This window comes from Terrapene carolina, unplaced genomic scaffold (genome assembly GCF_002925995.2).
Source record: "Terrapene carolina triunguis isolate 2854851 unplaced genomic scaffold, T_m_triunguis-2.0 Scaffold234, whole genome shotgun sequence".
In the NCBI taxonomy this organism is placed as follows: domain Eukaryota; kingdom Metazoa; phylum Chordata; order Testudines; family Emydidae; genus Terrapene; species Terrapene triunguis.
In genome coordinates, this window is record NW_020664585.1 from 18,404,981 (window position 1) to 18,423,048 (window position 18,068).

Consider the following 18,068-nt stretch of genomic DNA (forward strand, 5'->3'; position numbering starts at 1 on the left):
GCTATGGGGGCAGAGATCCAACCATTTCTTTTCTGCCAATGCATAAGAGAGCTGGATATACGAGGTCCCACAGGGGAAGTAACAAAAACACAGGCTGCTACCACTTGAACCAGAAGAGATTCTCTATTAGCAGGATAGGGCCTATGACCCATGGCAGAGCGACCTACATCCCATCCCCTAGGGTGCAAGATGCACACACTATCAATCTTTCTGATTTTTTGATGGAGGCCGCAGGGAGACCCAAGTTATCCAAGCACAAGCTCTCTATGCAGATCCTCAACCCATAGTGTGTACCAATGTGCCCCTCCTTTCTTCAAGCAGTGACTGAGGACTCACAGGCCAGTACAAGTTCTGGTGTGTCTGGTTTTCATCTAGCCCTTTGTGGGATGTTTTGGCATCTGCATCACGCCCTCCATTCCTCTCTTAGCTGTGCCTGGCACACGCAAGACCTGTCTCTCTGTGGGCAGCACTCGCTCATCCCACCCACGCGGTAAGTGTCTTGGACACTGCATGTCCCCACCAGGTTTCCTTACTTTCTCTGTGCCCACGTAGGGGAGAATGGCGCACAGGGGGAAATATCTGGCTTTGACCTGCCAGGGCATTGTGAGGATTCTCTGCAGGAACTGTTCATAGAGGGGTCTCTCCAGGTCCTCGAAGCGATGGCACTCCAGGCAGTAGATCTCCAGGAGATGTTGAAAGGAGCTATGTATGAACTCTGACGCCCCTTCCACCTGAACAACCAGAAAAGAAACGCAAACTAAGAAGAGATTCTCCCTCATGTCTCACTGGCGGAAATTGTTAGAGGGGCTTTATAACATCCTCCACCCTCCTTTATCTGTCACTAGGGATTGCCTGTCCTGTGGCAAATGATAACCAATATTAAGTAGTCCCATTTTTGCCACCAGCAATGGGGGCAGGGGACCCAACACAGCAGCCTGACGGGGCTTGGTAAAATCGGCCCCACAGTGTCCCTGTTAGGGCTCCTTAACGGCATTTGCCAATGGAAAGCTGTCTTTATGAACCTGATGAGATGGCTTGCTCAGTACGGGACTGCTCAGTGGGAATATGGCTGTTGGAGTCTGGCTCTGCCAAGCTGCAAGACAGCTGGGCTCTCCTCACAAAGCACCAGCACTGACCAAACATTGCGTCAGCCAGGAGGAAAAGGCAATGCCAATGCGCCCAGCCCTATAATGCAAGGTCAGTCGTATCTTAGCAACCCTGCCTAGTAACTATGCGGTGTATTCTGCTCCCAGTGCATGTGAAATGAGGTAGGGACAGACTAAAATCTGGCCAGGCTCCACTGTGCACTTCTCTTCAAGTGAAAGACGGGGATGATGAGGGGGGAAGAAGGGAAGATTTCTGGATATTTTCTGGCTGCCCTGGAAGAGGGTGTGCCCCCCCAGGCTGGGTGCGTTACCGGGCTTTCTGCATTGTTCCAGATGAACTGGCTCAGTCTGTGGAGCAGTTCAGAGTTCTCAGCCAGCATGCGGCTCTCCTTGACTTTCCAGATCTCGGGCAGACACTCCAGGATACGTTGCAGCCAGAGGGAGAAAACTGAAAGCACAGAACAGACTAGTATAGAGTTCTTCCAGCAGGCAAAACAGCAAAGCCTCCCACAGCTCTTCCCAGCTGGAGTGGGCAACCAGGTAGTGGGCAAACGCCTGCCTCTCCGAACACCATTTCCCCTGAGATTTCTCTGTGAATGTACCTTACGCAGCAGGGGCTCAAAGCAAGATTAAGGCAAGCGTGTGGGTTACAGTACGATGGTACTAAGGGGCCCAGGCTGGATTTGATTGGGCTTTAATTTCAGAATTGAGGGAAAGATCACTGCTGGTGGTTCCCCTCCCCACCCCAAGGTGCCCTAGATCTCCTCAAGCAGCTGAGTCACTCTTAGAAATTCCCCTTCCCATACAGTATGTCTAAAAGCTATGGGGGTTTGGAGGTTCCTGCTGCAGTGGGTGGCAAACCTTTAAAACCCTCTTGGTGTATATTCGGGGGGGGCAGATCTTTATTACCTTGGAAACGGTAGTAATGATAATCCTTCTGCCCTTCGCTCACAGCCCAGACAGCTGGAAACAGCACGTCCAGCAATAGACAAGCCTGCAGGGCATACACCAGTGTTAAGCAATAGCTGTTAGCTGAGCTACCCCTGTATTTGTGGTGTTGGGCTTTTCTTGCTGATTGACAGAAGAGATTCCTAGACACCAGAACTTCAAAGAGGACCTACTAGGTCATAATTAAGGCTAAGCTTTGTGTCACGGATATTTTTAGTAAAAGTCAGTGACAGGTCACGGGTAATAAAGAACAATTCAAGGAAGCCTGTGACCTGTCCCTGACTTTTACTAAAACTATCCATGATAAAATGGGAAGGGGCTGGGCAGCTGTGGGATGGTGGAGAGCTGCGGGGGTCCCCCTGCTCCCCCATGGCAGCTGGGGAGCTGCAGGGGTCTCAAGCGAGGAAGCTTCCATCACCAGAGCCAGGCCGAGCTGCTACAGCAATGGGCACTATGTAAATACGCTGAGTCAGATAGCCTTTAGCCAGGGCGGTCTCCGCTGAAATCCACGGAGGTTTCCCCACCTGCCCCCTAGCTGGGCAGGTTCAGTTCTCTCTTGGACTCCTCCTGCAAAGCTCTTTGCCATGACACCAAGAAACACCGATCTGTTCACGTGCAGTTTTACTCTTTGGCTCTTGAGGCACTGAACTTTGCCTTCTTACAGCTGATGTGGCAGCAGCGGATTGACTAATTACATAGAACGTTCCCCCTCCATCCAGCTAAGGCCCTGGCCACAGTCATGGTGCTGCTAACAGACTCCTAGCATTCTTCTTCTCTTGATTACCCCGTGGTGTGTTCGTGCCTATATCCGCTACTGAAGGGGTTACTCACAGCAGGGCTTGACTTCCAAGATTCTCCTGGGGAAACAAATCTATCCATACTGATCAGGGAAACAAAGGCCCCCTGGCAACAACTACATTTAAACACAATGCCTGGCGGGAGTGTAAGGCCTTTGCCAACTATCAGGGCTAAACTCGCTGCTGGTGCACGTTGGTGCAGCTAGATCCAAGTAAATGGAACTGGCTTGCTCAGCAATGAATTAGCGTGCACCTCCCCCCCCCCCACCCCAGTATCTAAAGCTACCCCAAGTACTTGCTGAGCCAACACCCAGCAACAGGTGAAAGGTTTTTCTAAACCCTTCGCCCAAAGCCCAGTTTGCTTATCCTCTGCATTCCCCAACAGAATCTCGTTCTAACTTAGAGCTCTCCTACCTGGGGTGGGAAGCTGTCCAGCCGGCAGCTCAGGATCTCCTTCTTGCAGCAAGTTAATAAACCCCTAGTAAGCACCAGTCTCGCTAAGCCGTCTGAACTCAGGACAGACGTCTCCACCTTCAGTTCCCCAAATTTCAGCTCTCCTGGCCCTAGGGAAAATCACCAAGTTAGGACAGAGCAAAGACTTATCCAGACACTGACTTTCAAACCACAAATCAGCTTTTTGTTTCTCAGGTTAACTTTAGTCCTTCACACCCATTAGTATTAATTGTAGCACAGGTCAGAGCCAGGCACAGTGTGAGCAGACAGCACAGAAATATGGCCCATACAACACAGGGCCTTCCCTGAGCAGACTCTCCCAATCATGCTGAGCCTGCCAAACGCAGTGTACGCTGCCTGCTCCAGAGTGGGAGGGGCTCAATCTGCAGAAATAAAAGGTCAGTGCATGTAACCTACTGTGCCGCCTTGCCCCATGGTCCGAGAGCCCCATATCTAGGCTTTGCTGGAGACTTCCTCCCCTTCCTTCACCTGGGACGGCAGAATGGCCTCTAGGGAATTGTGATCTGTTCCTAGCTCAGCCACTGACTCTGTCACCTTGGGCAGGTCACTTCCCCACCTTTGGAAAGCACGTTGAGATCTAGTGCTAACAAGGATTGTTACTGAAGATCAAGCACGCACCTTGGTCAACTAGCTGGAAAAGAGTCAGCACGGCTCTGGCTCCTCTCTCTGGCTCAGCAGCAGTGTTCACCAACATGCTCACGGCAGTGCCGGCCAGCAGGCGGGCGTCCTTGTTAGCTGTCTGAGGAAACTCACCTTTTAAAAAGCTTGTCTTTACAAAGCCATTTAAACATCACTTACTGCCCTCCCCTCTCCCTGCAAACAAAAGGCACTTACAAAGCCACTGGGGGTATGCTGCACTTTTGCAGCACATAGAGTGGACTGGATCCCTCTCATCACAACTCCCCCCGCTCCACTGCATTCACACTTACACAGCAGTGTACAAGGACATACTGAAACACGTGTATTACACATGTACAGATGTATGTGTGGGTACGTCTCCAGCTGGAAAAGGTGGAGACACCCATTACCAGCAGCTGTCATCTAGCATGGCACTATCACTGCATTCTATCGTGGCTTCACTTTAGTGCAGTTATTGTTCCCCCTCCACTAACCTCACGGGAGCTGTGAATACTCAGCACCTCTCCGTAGCAGGCAACTTTTGTGTAGGTGCCTATATTTGAAAATGTTGGCCTTATGTTTTCTGCCTCAGTTTCCCCGAGGAAACCGTAAAGTGGGGATAATAAAACTTGCCTCCCTGGCAGGAGTGCCGAGAGGTGAAATTAGATAACGTTTGGAAAGTGCTTTGAACAGGTAAAGCATTATCCTTATTTCTCTAACCGGGGACAACTTCTCCCCTCAGATCCAGGCTGGCCTGGCTTCACGTGGGCTCAAACTCTCTGCAGCAGCTTGGCTGCTGTCTCATCTGGGCCATGGTTGGGTAGCTGCCTGGACTATAATCACCTGCCCCATGACGACTTGCAGCAGAGATCCCAAAATGCTCTGCAGGATTTCACTGTTCTCGGCTTCGCTCCACACCAGAGGCGACACTTCCTTTGACATCGCCTGGAAAAGCTGCAGGCAGGTCTGAGGAAGAAAAAAGGATAAAGCGCAACCCTCTGTCACCTGCTAGATCTTTTTCTTAAGAGTTCGACAATGCACCTCCCCCCCCAACATAGGGGGAACTTTTTCTTCCAACCCCTAAGTCCTGCTGTCTTACGGGGGAGGACACCAAATTCCAATGAATGTTTGGGTTTTTTAACCCCTTCTCTTCCCCTAGTGCTCGTGGGAGTTTCAGCATGTTACAGGCATCCAGAGGAGACTATAACCCCCAAGCGATGTGGATCTTACCTTGACCGTGATGTAGCTCCACTCCCCGCTCCTGGCCGTTGGGTCCTGCAGCACCAAATTCAACGTGGCAGCTACACGCAGCAGCAGTGGGGCTAGGCTGAGTCTCCAGTGGTGTCGGCCTAGGCTGCTTTCCTCTATGAATATGGAAACTGTGGATAGGGGGGAGAGGGGCACACAGTGCATCAGATGCCGGGAGAGGGGCACACAGTGCATCAGATGCCAGGCACTGCAGCCCGAGATGCTGGGTTAAACACCTCAAGAGGTGGCCATCAGCATCTACGTGCACACTGCAGCGAGTTATGATCAAACAAACTGATCCAGACGCCCACGCTCCAAAAGGGGGCCCTGCTCTTATGCAGGGCTGGGGAACCCCCTGCCAGTTGGTTTGGGTCCCAGGCTTTGAGGCCGTACGTTTGAGTTGAATCCCTCCCTGCAGGGGTGAATATCCCTGCTAACTCTCATGAGCGGAGATTCAGAGATGACTCTTCCCCGGCCGGTGTTGTTAACTCATGAAAAGAGACCGGGAAAGGACAAAGCAAACGAAGGGTCTAATCTCTCCATTCTTGGATGGTTATCTGGAGCTGGTGATTCCTAGTGCTCATACCACTTTTCATCATCAACTGCGTGTTCGCTAATTCATTCACCCCACCCTGGGGAGAGAGGCGAATATAAGGCTCCCTACTCTGTGTGGGGAAACTGAGGCACCGAAGTGACACGACTTGCAGAAGGCTGCACAGAGTGCGTGTCTTCACGCCCAGATCCTGCTCCTGACCATGCTGGGGATTTGCCCAGAAAAACTCAGTCCACAGACAGCACCTGGCTTTTGGCGTGGGAGAAGGGCCAGGACATCAGTGACACTTCTGCTCGGCTCGTTCCCCAGTCAGACTGAGTAGCGGACAAAGAGATTCAGGGACTCGTCTGAGGTGGGCCCCATGAATCGGTAGCTCAGCTCATGATGAGCGTCAGGATGGTCTCAGCTCAGTCTCTTATTAACCACCGAGGCCTCCATTGTGGATATTTGGATTTGTGTGGTTCTGTGGGTTAGTGTCACGGCAAGGGGAATCTTTGAGACTGACCTGTCTGGAGGTCTCCCGGAGACAGCACCTGCAGGGAGAAGGAAGCGCAGGCACGTTTAACACTCATGGAGGGCACAGCTGCTGCAGAATTGCAGCTAGAGGGACGCAGTGTGTGCTAGGAGAGGTCGTAATTAGAACCCGAGCAAAGTGTCTGCCAGCTGAGCTTAGAATCAAGCCTTCCCCCCAAACCACAGCGCACAGTTTCCCCTACCCAGGGCAGCACAGCCAGTGGGCCAGACAGATCAGCGGGGTAGGGCTGAGACCCTCCGTTTGTCTCTGCGGTCCCGGGCCAGTGCGGCTGGGTGTTCTGCAGGAGCAGAGCTGACATACTCACCCCTAAGGGAACAAACTAATACACTTCAGTCAACTCCCTGAACTGTCAGACTCTCTGCTTTCTCCCCTGCACTGATGATGAACAGGGGGTTGTTTGTAAACAGCTTCCTCCTTTAGAATCTGCCTCTTCTTCCTGCCAAGTTCTCTTTGGCGTGGTACAAATCACAAAGACTTGCCATGTTACAATTCACTACCTAGGGGACCACCAACCCAGCATTGGGCTGAAACACCGCCAGCTAGAAGAGCAGGAGGCTGACTGTACCGAAGGCTGTTTTTATTTACACACAAAGATCTGGTGAACCCACAATCCTAGCACAGGGAACAAAAAGAACCTCCAGGCCAGGTACCGTGGAATGTGCTAACACTGTCTCATTGTACAGGAGCTTTAAAATACTATGGGAGTAAATACAGGGGTCCTAGTCAGCCTGAACTGGGCCTTTCCTGCCATATCGCCATCCCCGGATCCAATGCTGCCCTTTGCACTAAGGCCCCAATCCTGCAATGCTATCTGCTAGCTCAGACCCGCTGACGTCAACAGGACTCCGCACAGGCCTAGGGGTCCAAGCTGATGGATCCTGACGCGGGATCAGGGCCTCCTTTTGTCTTCTGTGCTGCTCTAAAGAGAACTGAGTTCCTCTCACCTGTTTGTACTCGGTTAGGCTGCTCATTAACTTATTCACTTCCTCAGCAACCAGGGATTCTTTACCTTCCGACAACTTTGTAACAATCTGGGGGGAAAGGAAACCTCGAATGGTCCAGGTGTTCCAGGATCGTGCACAAATACCCAGACCAAGATGGGTCTGTCTACACTGCAGCTGGCAGAGAGCCTCCCAGCCTAGCTGGATGGACTCACGCTAGCTTAGCTGGAGCGAGCTCGCTAAAAATAGCAGTGTGGACATTGTGGCTCTGGCGGCGGGCTGGGCCACCTAACGCCCTGGACCGGAGACCAGGTGGCTATCCCGAGTCTCCAGAGAGCCACAGCATCCACCTTGATATTTTTAGTGAGCTAGCTAGTGCAAGTCTGTCTACCTGGTTGGCTCCCAGCTGCAGTGTAGACATACTCTGTGTGCTCTCAATTAGGTAGATAATATGCTATTGAACCCAGAATTAGGATTTAGACACAACAGACCTTTCCCAAAGAGACAAGTACAGCCTCTTGAGTAAATGATGTGTGATTAAAACTAGCTGTGAAAGTCTAAAAATGCACAACAAAAAAAGAATCCATTTAATAAACGCGTTCATGTTGTCAAGCACTGTGCCAGATATGGAAAGTTAACGCTAACAGTCTGTCTAATGTCAGCAGGTTTTTCTATTAAATAGCTAAAATCCGCTTTAGTGTTTATTTTCAGTCAAGGGCACAAGTTACAACATTTGGCTAGAGCTCCAAGCTTCCCCAGAGCTCAGGAGCACTGGGATCTGGGATTTTAGTTCAGGCGCCTCTCTGGGTTTGTCTACACGGCCCTGCAGATTGGACTACGGATAGGCACATTGCAGCGCGCACACCGAAGTCCTTCAAAGAGGACTACGTTAATGCGAACCAGGTACCTTTTAGTCTGTGTCCGCAGCATCCACAGGGGGCACTTACAGCATCGCACTATGGTGCACACTGCAATTCGCCTCTCCAGACTACAGGGCCATGTAGCCATAGGCTCTGTTCTGCCTTTTTTTTAATATGTATTTATTCTCTTACATAATGAAAGAGCTGAAGAAGAGGTCTGTATAGCTCAAAAGCTTCTCTCTTTCACCATCCGAAGTGGGTCCAGTAAAAGATATTACACCTCTACCCCGATACAATGCTGTCCTCGGGAGCCAAAAAATCTTACTGAGTGTAGCGGGGTGGTTACCCCGCTCCTGCCTGAGGGGTTTAAAACAGCCCTGGCAGAGGGCTGGGGCAAAGGGAAAAGCTACTGGGCTGATTGGGGAAGTAGCCCCAGCTGGGCCACGCCCCAATCAGGCCCCAGCTGGCCTATATAAGAAGGCTGGGAGCCAAGAGGGCAGCAGCCCCTCTCTGTGTTCAGAGGGAGACGGGCCTGGCTGCAGGGAGCTAAGAGAGTACCTGGGTGGAGCAGGGCTGAGGAGCTCCAGCCTGGATAGCCCCAGGCTGTGGCCTAGTAGGAGGCCAAGGGGTACTGGGGGTTGCAGAGGGCAGCCCATGGGTAGGACAAGGCAGCAGGTCCAAACCCAACCTTGCCAGTGATGAGTGGCCTATACTGCAGTCTGCCCCAGGGAGCGGGGGCTGATTGGTGACTGGCAGTGGCCTTATTCTGAGGTGAGGTAGGGATAGTGGGTGGGGGTTCCCCAGGGAGGGGAGACCCTAGTACTGAGGGGTACTGCCAGGGGGCAGCACCCCAGATACAAGGGCACCGGGGTCCGGGAGGGACATGGGGGCCAGAGGACAGGCGGATCACCGGCCTGCAGGGGGCACTCCAGGATGCTGGAAGAGCTAATTCCCGAGACGACCAGCAGGAGGCGCCGCAGGGGTGAGTCTGCTCCTCTACACTGAGTTATAGGTGAAACCGCATTATATCGAACTTGCTTTGATCCGCAGGAGTGCACAGCCCCCCCCCCCCCCCCCCCCCCGGGAGCGCTGCTTTACCGTGTTATATCCGAATTCATGTTATATCGGGTCGCGTTATATCAGGGTAGAGGTGTACCTCTCCCACCTTGTCTCCATAATGAAAGAGACCGGACAGAACGGTGATTCTCCACTTGCTGGCTCTCCTCCTTACGTCTAGCTGCTAAACTCACAGATTTTGAAGGCCAGACAGGCATCATGATGGTTATCTAGTCTGAGCTCTTATGTAACACAGGCCAGAGAATTTCACCTGGTAATTAAGGCACTGAGCTCAATCACCTGTGATTAAATGACATTACTAAGTTAAAAACAAATGAAATACTTTCCCTACTATTCACTTTCCACATAGCAACGGCTGTAGGAGTTGCCACCGAATGTTCTTTGATTGCAAATGGAAGGCGGGGTAGTCTACACAGTCGTGAATGGGAAGGTGGGGTGGCCAGTGCAGTTGTGAATGGGGAGAGAGGTGTCCAGGAGCCAATGTGGTCTATGTTCCTAGAGCCCTGGTACAAAAGTCAAGTGTAGGTAGCTAAGCAAAGGGCCAAGCCTCTGTTTTTATTCTTGGTTTTCCTAGAAGGAAGGCACGAGCTGAAACCTTTACTCCCAGGGAAACTCAGTTAAGATTCAACATCTAGTTTGCAGTAAGGTTCTTTGTGTAGACTAAGGCACAAGATCACCCCGTAAGTGAATGGTCCAGGCAGGTCTCAGTTCTGAGTGGCAGGAGCCCAGGCGTCTATTCCTAGCTCTGACTTGCTGTGGGACCTTGGGCAAGTCACTTAACATTGCTATAGTTCAGTTTCCTCAGCTGTAAAATGGGGATCATAACACCTGTCTACCTAACGCTCTTGTGAGCATCCCTGACTTTACAGCTACGTCTATACTCCAATTAAAAATCCATGGCTAGCCCATGCCAGCTGACTCAGGCTCCCGGGCTATTTAACTGCGGTGTACACGTTTGGGCTGGAGCCCAGGCTCTGGGATCCTGCAAGGTAGGAGGGTCCCAGAGCTCAGGCTGCAGCCTAAACCCCAACTTCTACACTACAGTTAAACAGCCCGGCAGCCCAGCCCGAGTCAGCTGCATGGGCTAGCCCCGGGGTGTCTAACTGCAGTGTGGCCACCCCTTCTGAGTCATGGATAACAGGTGCTGTAGAGGCACTGAGTGTTTATTATTTTGCAGACGCCCCTGCAAACAATGGAAGTGACTGTTGTAGAGCAAACCGTGGCATAGCATTGCAGCCTGACCCACGCAGATGAATGGAGCGGCCGCTATATAACACGATTTACCTGCTCGAGCTTATGGAAGGAGCTGGAACTGCTGGTCGTCTCCATTTGGAAAGCAAGCACGCAGCGCACTAAGGGAAGCACGTCGGCATCGTCTAGCTCCCATAACCCCTTGCTCAGCTCCTGAAAGAGCAGAAGAGCCTCCTCCAGATTTTTATCTTTACACCTCTTCACAGAACCCCTGGAAAAATTAAACACGGGATTGTCATGTTAATGCTGACTTGTTCCAAACACCTCCAACTGAGAGAGGGAAAGAGTTCAGACTGCAGCTACGGTCAGTAGTCACGGAGCGGGACAGGGAAAACTGCCTGGCTTTTGCTTAGCACCCATCCCGATAGTATGTATAGCGCGCATGTTTAAATTATATTTATTCATTTAAACCTATCGGTCTAGATTTTCATAAGTGACTAGTGATTTATAGGTTCTTCACTTGTTTCCTCACCAAAGCCATCTGGTGTTCCACCATTTGCTTTAAAAGATACTAACACGTATATAAAGGCTGGGGCCAAGGTTGGTAAAAATAAAATAATTCTGCAAAATCTCTAGATAAGAAGCAGAAGAAGGGAGGTAGAATAAGATCAGACTGGCCCTGTGTAATGTAAATACAGCACTGGAAAAGGGTCAGGGCCCAATGTCATTGAATAGAAGAGAATTAGTTAAATTTCATTCTGCTTTATCGCACCAGCCTTGTAAAGCAAAAATCAACCAAACTCCCCATATAACCAAAGATACAAATATATAAACCAAGCCGCATCTCCAGCATGAACACAGCAAGGAACCTCATCGGGGAGAGGAGAGTGACTCCCCTCATAAAGTACCCCCTTATCCTGGGCTTGGCTCCACAAACGGGCAGCACCCTACAGCAAGACTGATTTCGGCAGGAATCTGCGGACCCACTTGCAGGCTGGGAGTCTGCGTTAGAAACAGGTCAATATCTGAAACAGAATGACGTGCCACAGTGGAAATGAGCAGTTGCAGGCTGAAAACTAGCATCGTTTTGCTTTGCGTAAGGCGGCGTCTAGGGCCCAAATGCAGGACTTTAGCTGGGTGCTGATGGCTCTACGCTCGCCAGTCAGAATCAGGGATAACAATGCTTAGTTAGAGGTGGGAGAGAGGGAAAGTGAAAGAGGAGTAAAACTGATTGAAAGAATTACCCTCCCTCCCTACAGAACTAGTTTAGCCAAGACATCCATGTGTCCCTTTTAGTTGCCTGCACACTGAATATTCCTTGACTTGCTTTCAGTCCTTGCATTACTGTCATTTCCAGCTCTCTGTCTCAGCTGTCACACAGCGGGTTAGTGCAGGTAGTTTTTACACCTCTGAAGACCTGGCCTGGGTACAAGTCTGATTAAAACAATACGTGCAACGAATTTGGTTTCAAACTAACGACTGACTGTTCACATCCCCCACACACATGGACAGGAAGTCTGTGCAGTGAGGAGACAAGGGGGCTGCGGGTCAAAACGAGAGGCTAGGGCCCAGCAAGTCAGTGCAGAGGTGTGCTAGCAGTGGTGGTGAAATGCAGGGGGTGTGGAGGCTCAGGATTGAAACGCAGTGGCAGAGAGTCCAAAACTGGAATAGCCTGACTGTGCTGTAGGTCAGAAGAGAAGTGAACTTTGTACTCAGCCTCGCACAACACCCACCCGCACTGCTCAGCTCTAGCCAGGCCCTCACTTTCAGGAACACTAGTGTTTAACCCACATTTACCCAGCTACTAAAAACAAAGAAGTGTTGAACTGGCAGCTCCTTGAGGCAGAGACTGTTTTTCTGTTCTGTGTTTGTCAGTGCCTAGCAAAAGGGGGTCCAGGGGCATGCCTCCACCACCCAGACACTACAGTAATACAAACAATTAACCCTGAAGAATGGTTACAGAACCAACACTTTTGATCCTTAAAGGGAAGTTACATTTGGCCTTGAAGTTAAACCTGGTAGAAACTTTCCCACCATGAAAACAATCCACTGAAATCCCTGTTTCTCAAGGAAATAGACGCCCGCTCAGTGCGCAGCCCAAACACGGGAGCAATGAAACCTGACAGCCAGAGCGACTATAATCCGCAGTGAGACCGATTCCACTGACCCTTCCTGGTCCCCGCTGCCAGCACTGCACGGAGTGGGGACCGCGCGTCAAAGGGGCCAACAAGCGGAATGTCAAGACAGACTCACCCACGCTGTGTTAGTAAAGCAGGTAACCCCCCAGCTTCTTATCACATGAGTTTGGTTTTCAATTGAGTGTCTCTTTAAGCTGCCATGAACCAGTCACCGGGGGCCAACCTGTCACAGGTCATTGCCCGGCGACAGGAGAGCCCCCGGCCCCACCTTCGCTGTGCAACCCGGGCAGAAGCCCAAGCGCTGGGGGGCACAGAAGGGAGCGGGCAGGGCGCCCGGGTGCAGAGCGGAGAGGGGCGGGGACCAGGGCAGGGACCGCCGGCAAGGGGCGCAGGCCCCGTCCCGGCTTCTGCCCCCGGCCACCTCCCGGGAGCGCCAGCACCATGCGGGGGAGATGCTCTCCAATGCCCCCCGTGGCAGGAGGGGGTTACCTGCCCCACGGGTCCCCCCCGGAGCTGGCCTCCTGCAGCCGGGGCCGGCCGGGGCCCGAAGGGGGCGCCCAGCACTCACCCTGCGAACTGCTCCAGCTTCTCCAGGAAGGCGAGCACGGCCCGGCAGAGACCCTGCAGCGGCTCCCTCCGCCCGAGCCCCCGGTAGAAGGCGAGGCAGGCCTGGGCCTCCTGCGCCGAGCCCATGGCTCGCGGAGCGGCCCGCGGAGGGCGGCCGGGAAGCGAGCCAGGCTGCCCCGGGGATCGAGCGCGGCACGGGGGCTCGGCAGCTCCGGGCCGGGGCCGCGCTCAGCTGGGGCGGCCACCATAGAGTCGGGCGCAGACTGGGCCGGGCCGCCTGGCTGCGGCCGTCACGGGAAGCCTCTGCCCAGCGGGCGCGCCAGCCCCATCTAGTGCCGCAGGGGGTCCGCACACCCAGCGCCCGCTGCCCGACTCCGGGGGCACTGCGCATGCGCACCCGCACTGCGCATGCCCAGTACCCTTCGCTGTGGCCTCTGCCCTCACTTCTGCTTACCGCTTGCTGCCCGCTCTGTGGAGGGGGTTAAAAGCGGGGTGGGGGGGGGGGGGGGAGAGGCTGTGTTCGTTCTGCTCACAGGACGCTGCATGTCAGCCCCAGAGCAGAGGGCGGGTTCCTGGGGCTGGGGTCTTAAGGGCCCAGGCAGCCCAATTCTTAGACTGTCAAAGCTTAGACACCGCAGCTCCTCTCTATCGTATACAAGTGTTGCAGGGCTACGTTACTGCTCCAGCCAGGAGACTGAATGCGGGGAAATATTGTACACACACTCCCTCCCTCAAACGCCGCATCTCACATTTTGAATATGTAAAAGTGGCTTCTATCAGTTTCTATGTCTATATGAAATCACTGCAGCTCCTTTCTCTTATATAAGTGCTGAGTTGCTAACTCCCTCCCAGAGCCCACGTCTGCACCCCCTCCTGCCCGAGGTCAGAGCCTGCACCCCTCACCCAGCTCGGCTCGGCTCCCACCCGCTGCAGCCACCGCTGGAGAATTCCGTGGGCGCAGCTCCGCGGCTGGGACCCCGTTTCTGCTCCTCTTTGCACTGCTCGGCCGTGGTCCCCGTCATGCCTGTTCCTTCCTGGGCTCCCCTGACATCTGCTGTGTGGTGTGGGGGGCTGGCTGCACTCGGGCAGTGGTTTTCAACCTGTGGTCCCCGGGGGCCCACGGACTATGCCTCAGGTTTCCAAGGGGTCCGCACCTCCATTTGAAATTTCTTAGGGGTCCGCAAATGAAAAAAGGTTGACAACCGCTGAATTAGGGGAATTGAAAAAAAAATGTTACCTAATGGGCTTTAAAATGTGGAGGGGGGCAAGCTGTGTCTGAACACCACTTACCCGGTTTGGGGTTTTAAGACATGTGAAAACACAACTTGCTCTATCCGGACTAGGATTTTAAAGCACGTTGGTTAACATGGATTTAAAAAAAAACACATTTTATCCTAGTCTAGACAGTCCCTTAATGGGAAAAAGACAGGGATCCTGATATAAGTTAGTGCAGGTAAAATTACGGTGCTTTGCAGTAGGGAGGAGCCTGTAGGCTGAGATACTTTCACAAAGCTTTTAATATTGTGCGGGCACCAGAAATATTTCCCAGCGGGTTGTTTGCGGGAGTTTGTGCTTTCATTGCATGTCGAGTGTGAGCCTTTTTCTTAAGGACCAAGAGCGCAGCGGGGTGGTGAAAGAGCAGCAAATGCCATTAAAAAGAAAATTGTAGAAGCTGCCCATTCTGCAAAATACTTTTCAATAATACTGGACTGTACACCAGATGTGAGTCACGTTGAACAAATGACGATCATTCGTTTTGTGGATATGGAAAAGTCTGCAGATGAAGATAATGTTGAAGTGCTCATAAAGGAACATTTTTTGGGTTTCGTACCAATGAAGGAGACGACTGGAGCATTTATGACTGAAACTCTTCTACAAGAGTTTGAAACAATGTCATTATCTGTTGAAAACTTACGTGGCCAAGGCTATGATAATGGGAGTAATATGAAGGGTAAAGGAGAACGATGGAAATCAATCCTAGGGCCTTTTTCTTTCCTTGCAGTGCGCATTCTCTGAATTTGGTTGTCAATTATGCTGTTTGGAGGCAAGCAGTTTCTTTGACCAGGTGTAACGTGTTTATGTATTTTTCTCAGGCTCAGCACACCATTGGGAGATTCTGACTCGCCATGTGAATTCTCTAACTGTGAAACCACTTAGTCAGACAAGATGGGAGAGTCGCATTGATGCTTTGAAGCCTCTTTGCTATGAACTTGGAAACATTTATGATGTCCTAATTGAAATTTCTGATGATACTACCTTTACTGGATCATCTGGCAATATGGCACGTTCAAATGCAGAAGCTCTTGCAAATGGCCTTTCAAAGTTTAAATTTGTGACTTCACTCATTTTTGCGGTATAATATCTTTTTCAAGATGAACCTCACTAGTAAGCAGCTTCAGGAAAAGAACCTGAACATACATTCTGCTATTCAAAAACTGCAGCAAACTAAAAATATTCTGGAGGCATTCAGAAGTAATGAAGGGTTCGAAAGAACACTGGTAGGTTCTCTTGAGCTTGCTGGAGAAATCGATTTCCGACAGAATTTGAATCAGAGCCGGTTTGCATTTGGCAAAAGAAACAGCAGTTTTCATATGAAGGACAAGACATTCAGAACCCAAAACAAAGGTTCAAAGTGAATTTCTACTTTGCAGCCCTTGATACTGCTATTCACTCGGTTGAGGAAAGATTTCAACAGATGCAGCAGCTAGAGTCAGTATTTGGCTTTCTATATGATATCCACAGCTTGCAAAAGAAAATAGCAAAACAGATAAGAGAATTTTGCATAAAACTGTAGTTGGCATTGACTCATGAAAATTCAAAAGACATTGATGCTACAGATTTGTGTAGTGAGCTTCAGGCTATTTCAAGACGACTTAAGAAACATTCCACTCCTGAAGAAGTACTGAAGTTTGTTTGTGAAAATAAACTCAGACAGTTTTCCAAACATTTGTATAGTTTACGCATTCTTTTAACTTTGGCAGTTTCCATAGCTAATGGGGAACGTAGCTTCTCCAAGTTAAAATTGATAAAAACGTATCTGCGTTCAACAATGGTACAAGAGACACTTGTTGGACTTGCCACAATGTCAATAGAGCATGAAATAGCTGGAAAACTGGATCTAAAAGAACTAGTGACTGAATTTTCAAAACGTAAAGCAAGAAAAGTCATGTTTTAAGAGCACAGAGTGTTTTTTATTTGGAGTGTTTTGTAAATACAGGTTAAAGTTCATTGAAGAGTTTTCTTATTTCTATATTGGATGTTGTGGTTATGGCTGTTAAAGCAGGATAGCGTAATGGATGATTTTGGATTTGTAATAATAAAATTTATAATTAACATTTTTAGTGCATTTTTATTTGAAATTGGACTGAAATATCATCTAGCTGTCGTGTACAAATCTATTCTGAAAATTTCGTGTCTCTATTTTATCTGATCTCAGAAACATTGGTTGGACGGATGGACAGACAAACCGAATAATTAAGCCTCTGTTTGAAAAAAACGCTTACAAAACATTAAAAGAAAAAAGGGACAAAATGTTTCCCAGTTTACCAAAAACCTCAGCCTAGATCTGCCCTGGGGGTTTGGGAGCGGGGGGTGCCGATTGCATGGTTCGCCTAGGGCGCCAGTTGCTGGCAGCTAGTCTAGGGTTGCCCTGGGGCAAATAATACCCATCTCAAGAAGTAGAGAGTAATGCCATACTGTGCCTTCTCTCTTGCACTTTCTCTCACATACAACACCACACCATAAGAAAATAAATAGCAATTGACAACAGTCACCAAGCCGAGATCCAGACAATACCCCTTAACATGGAAAAGTCTATGGAAGCTGCCACCTCAGATTTCTGCTGCTCAGTTGGGAACCAGTTTGGTGATGAGAAATCCATCAAAACGGGTGGTGTTGTGGGACCTGCAGGATCTTTTGCAGGGATTACTGATCAAGGTGGTCAATATTCCTGAGATCACTAATGTATTTAAATAGTTGGGTTTCCCATACGGCGGTGGAGTCACTAAAGGAACTAGTTTTCCCATTCTGTCCTCCCTGTCAGGCACAAAAATACATTAACAGGACGGGGTACTATTATTTGGTGTTCCAGACTTTAATTGATCATCACAAGAAGTTGATGGACATCTGCCATGTGGCCTGGAAAAATCCGTGATGTGAGAACTTTTAAGATCTTTAGGTTCTTCCAGAGAGGACAGAATGAAACACAATAGTGACATTAATGGTGGGCAAGTTCCCACCATGATTTGTAGGGTCCCAGGGTACCACAATCCATGCTGAGATGGTTGAGCAGGCCAAGCAAAATCTCTGCTCCTGGCTGACACATTGGTGAGGCCTGTGCCAAGATGGCTGAGCAGTTAGCAGGGAAGTGTCATTCACAGAGACAAGGTCAGTAACCAACGACACGGAACCAGGGAGATGTGTGTCATGTTTTTCAAAGCTCTCCCTTCCCTTCTGAGTGCGGGGCCCCTATTCCCACAGATTGCAAAGCCAACAGGAAAGTTTTGTAGGTGCTGTCTCAGTCACAGGGGAAGGCAAGGTTTCCCCATAGCAGCCAGGAGGAAGAAATTCCTGCTCCCGGCCAGCAAATAGGCAGGGTCTGTGTCCAGCTGTTGGAGAAGGCTGCAGAGCACCTCCCATTCCTCCCAGGGTTGTCTTACCTATCATGCCTCCATTGCTGGAAAAGGCTCTGACTGCACCCTCCTCAGATACCAGCGGATCCTCTGTCTCTGGCCCCTTCCACTCTTCCCACTGTGCGGTCAACCCCCACTCAGTGAAGACCCAGCTGCAGGAGTTTGTGTGATACAAATCTCCTTCTCCATGGCAAGAGCTTACCTCCTCTCCCCTTCCAGCCTCGAGCGTTCCCACGGGCCGTGGTAGACGTGCCGGGCACATGCCTCCATCCTGTCCTTGTCACAGTTCCTGGGTGAACGGCATCGCTGATCCCTCCTGGTCTCATGGAGTGCACCACCTCCCAGATCTCAAGCCTTTGGCCACCACCTGGCTCTGGGTGGAAT

General features: G+C 50.7%; 1 protein-coding gene across 1 annotated transcript in view; it reads right to left on the bottom strand.

Moving 5' to 3' along the window:
• Positions 1-13,410, bottom strand: part of LOC112120414 (thyroid adenoma-associated protein homolog) — a 40,521-nt gene extending 27,111 nt beyond the window's left edge. The window contains exons 1-11 of the mRNA XM_026656916.2: positions 13,055-13,410; positions 10,442-10,619; positions 7,224-7,310; positions 6,250-6,277; positions 5,174-5,322; positions 4,787-4,909; positions 3,944-4,064; positions 3,266-3,414; positions 2,016-2,100; positions 1,418-1,554; positions 534-731 (exon numbers count right to left, since the gene is read on the bottom strand). Coding sequence (XP_026512701.1) covers positions 534-731; positions 1,418-1,554; positions 2,016-2,100; positions 3,266-3,414; positions 3,944-4,064; positions 4,787-4,909; positions 5,174-5,322; positions 6,250-6,277; positions 7,224-7,310; positions 10,442-10,619; positions 13,055-13,179 — 1,380 coding nt within the window. The 5' untranslated portion in view covers positions 13,180-13,410. The remainder of the gene's footprint in view (positions 1-533; positions 732-1,417; positions 1,555-2,015; positions 2,101-3,265; positions 3,415-3,943; positions 4,065-4,786; positions 4,910-5,173; positions 5,323-6,249; positions 6,278-7,223; positions 7,311-10,441; positions 10,620-13,054) is intronic.
• Between the last annotated feature and the right edge of the window lie 4,658 nt (positions 13,411-18,068).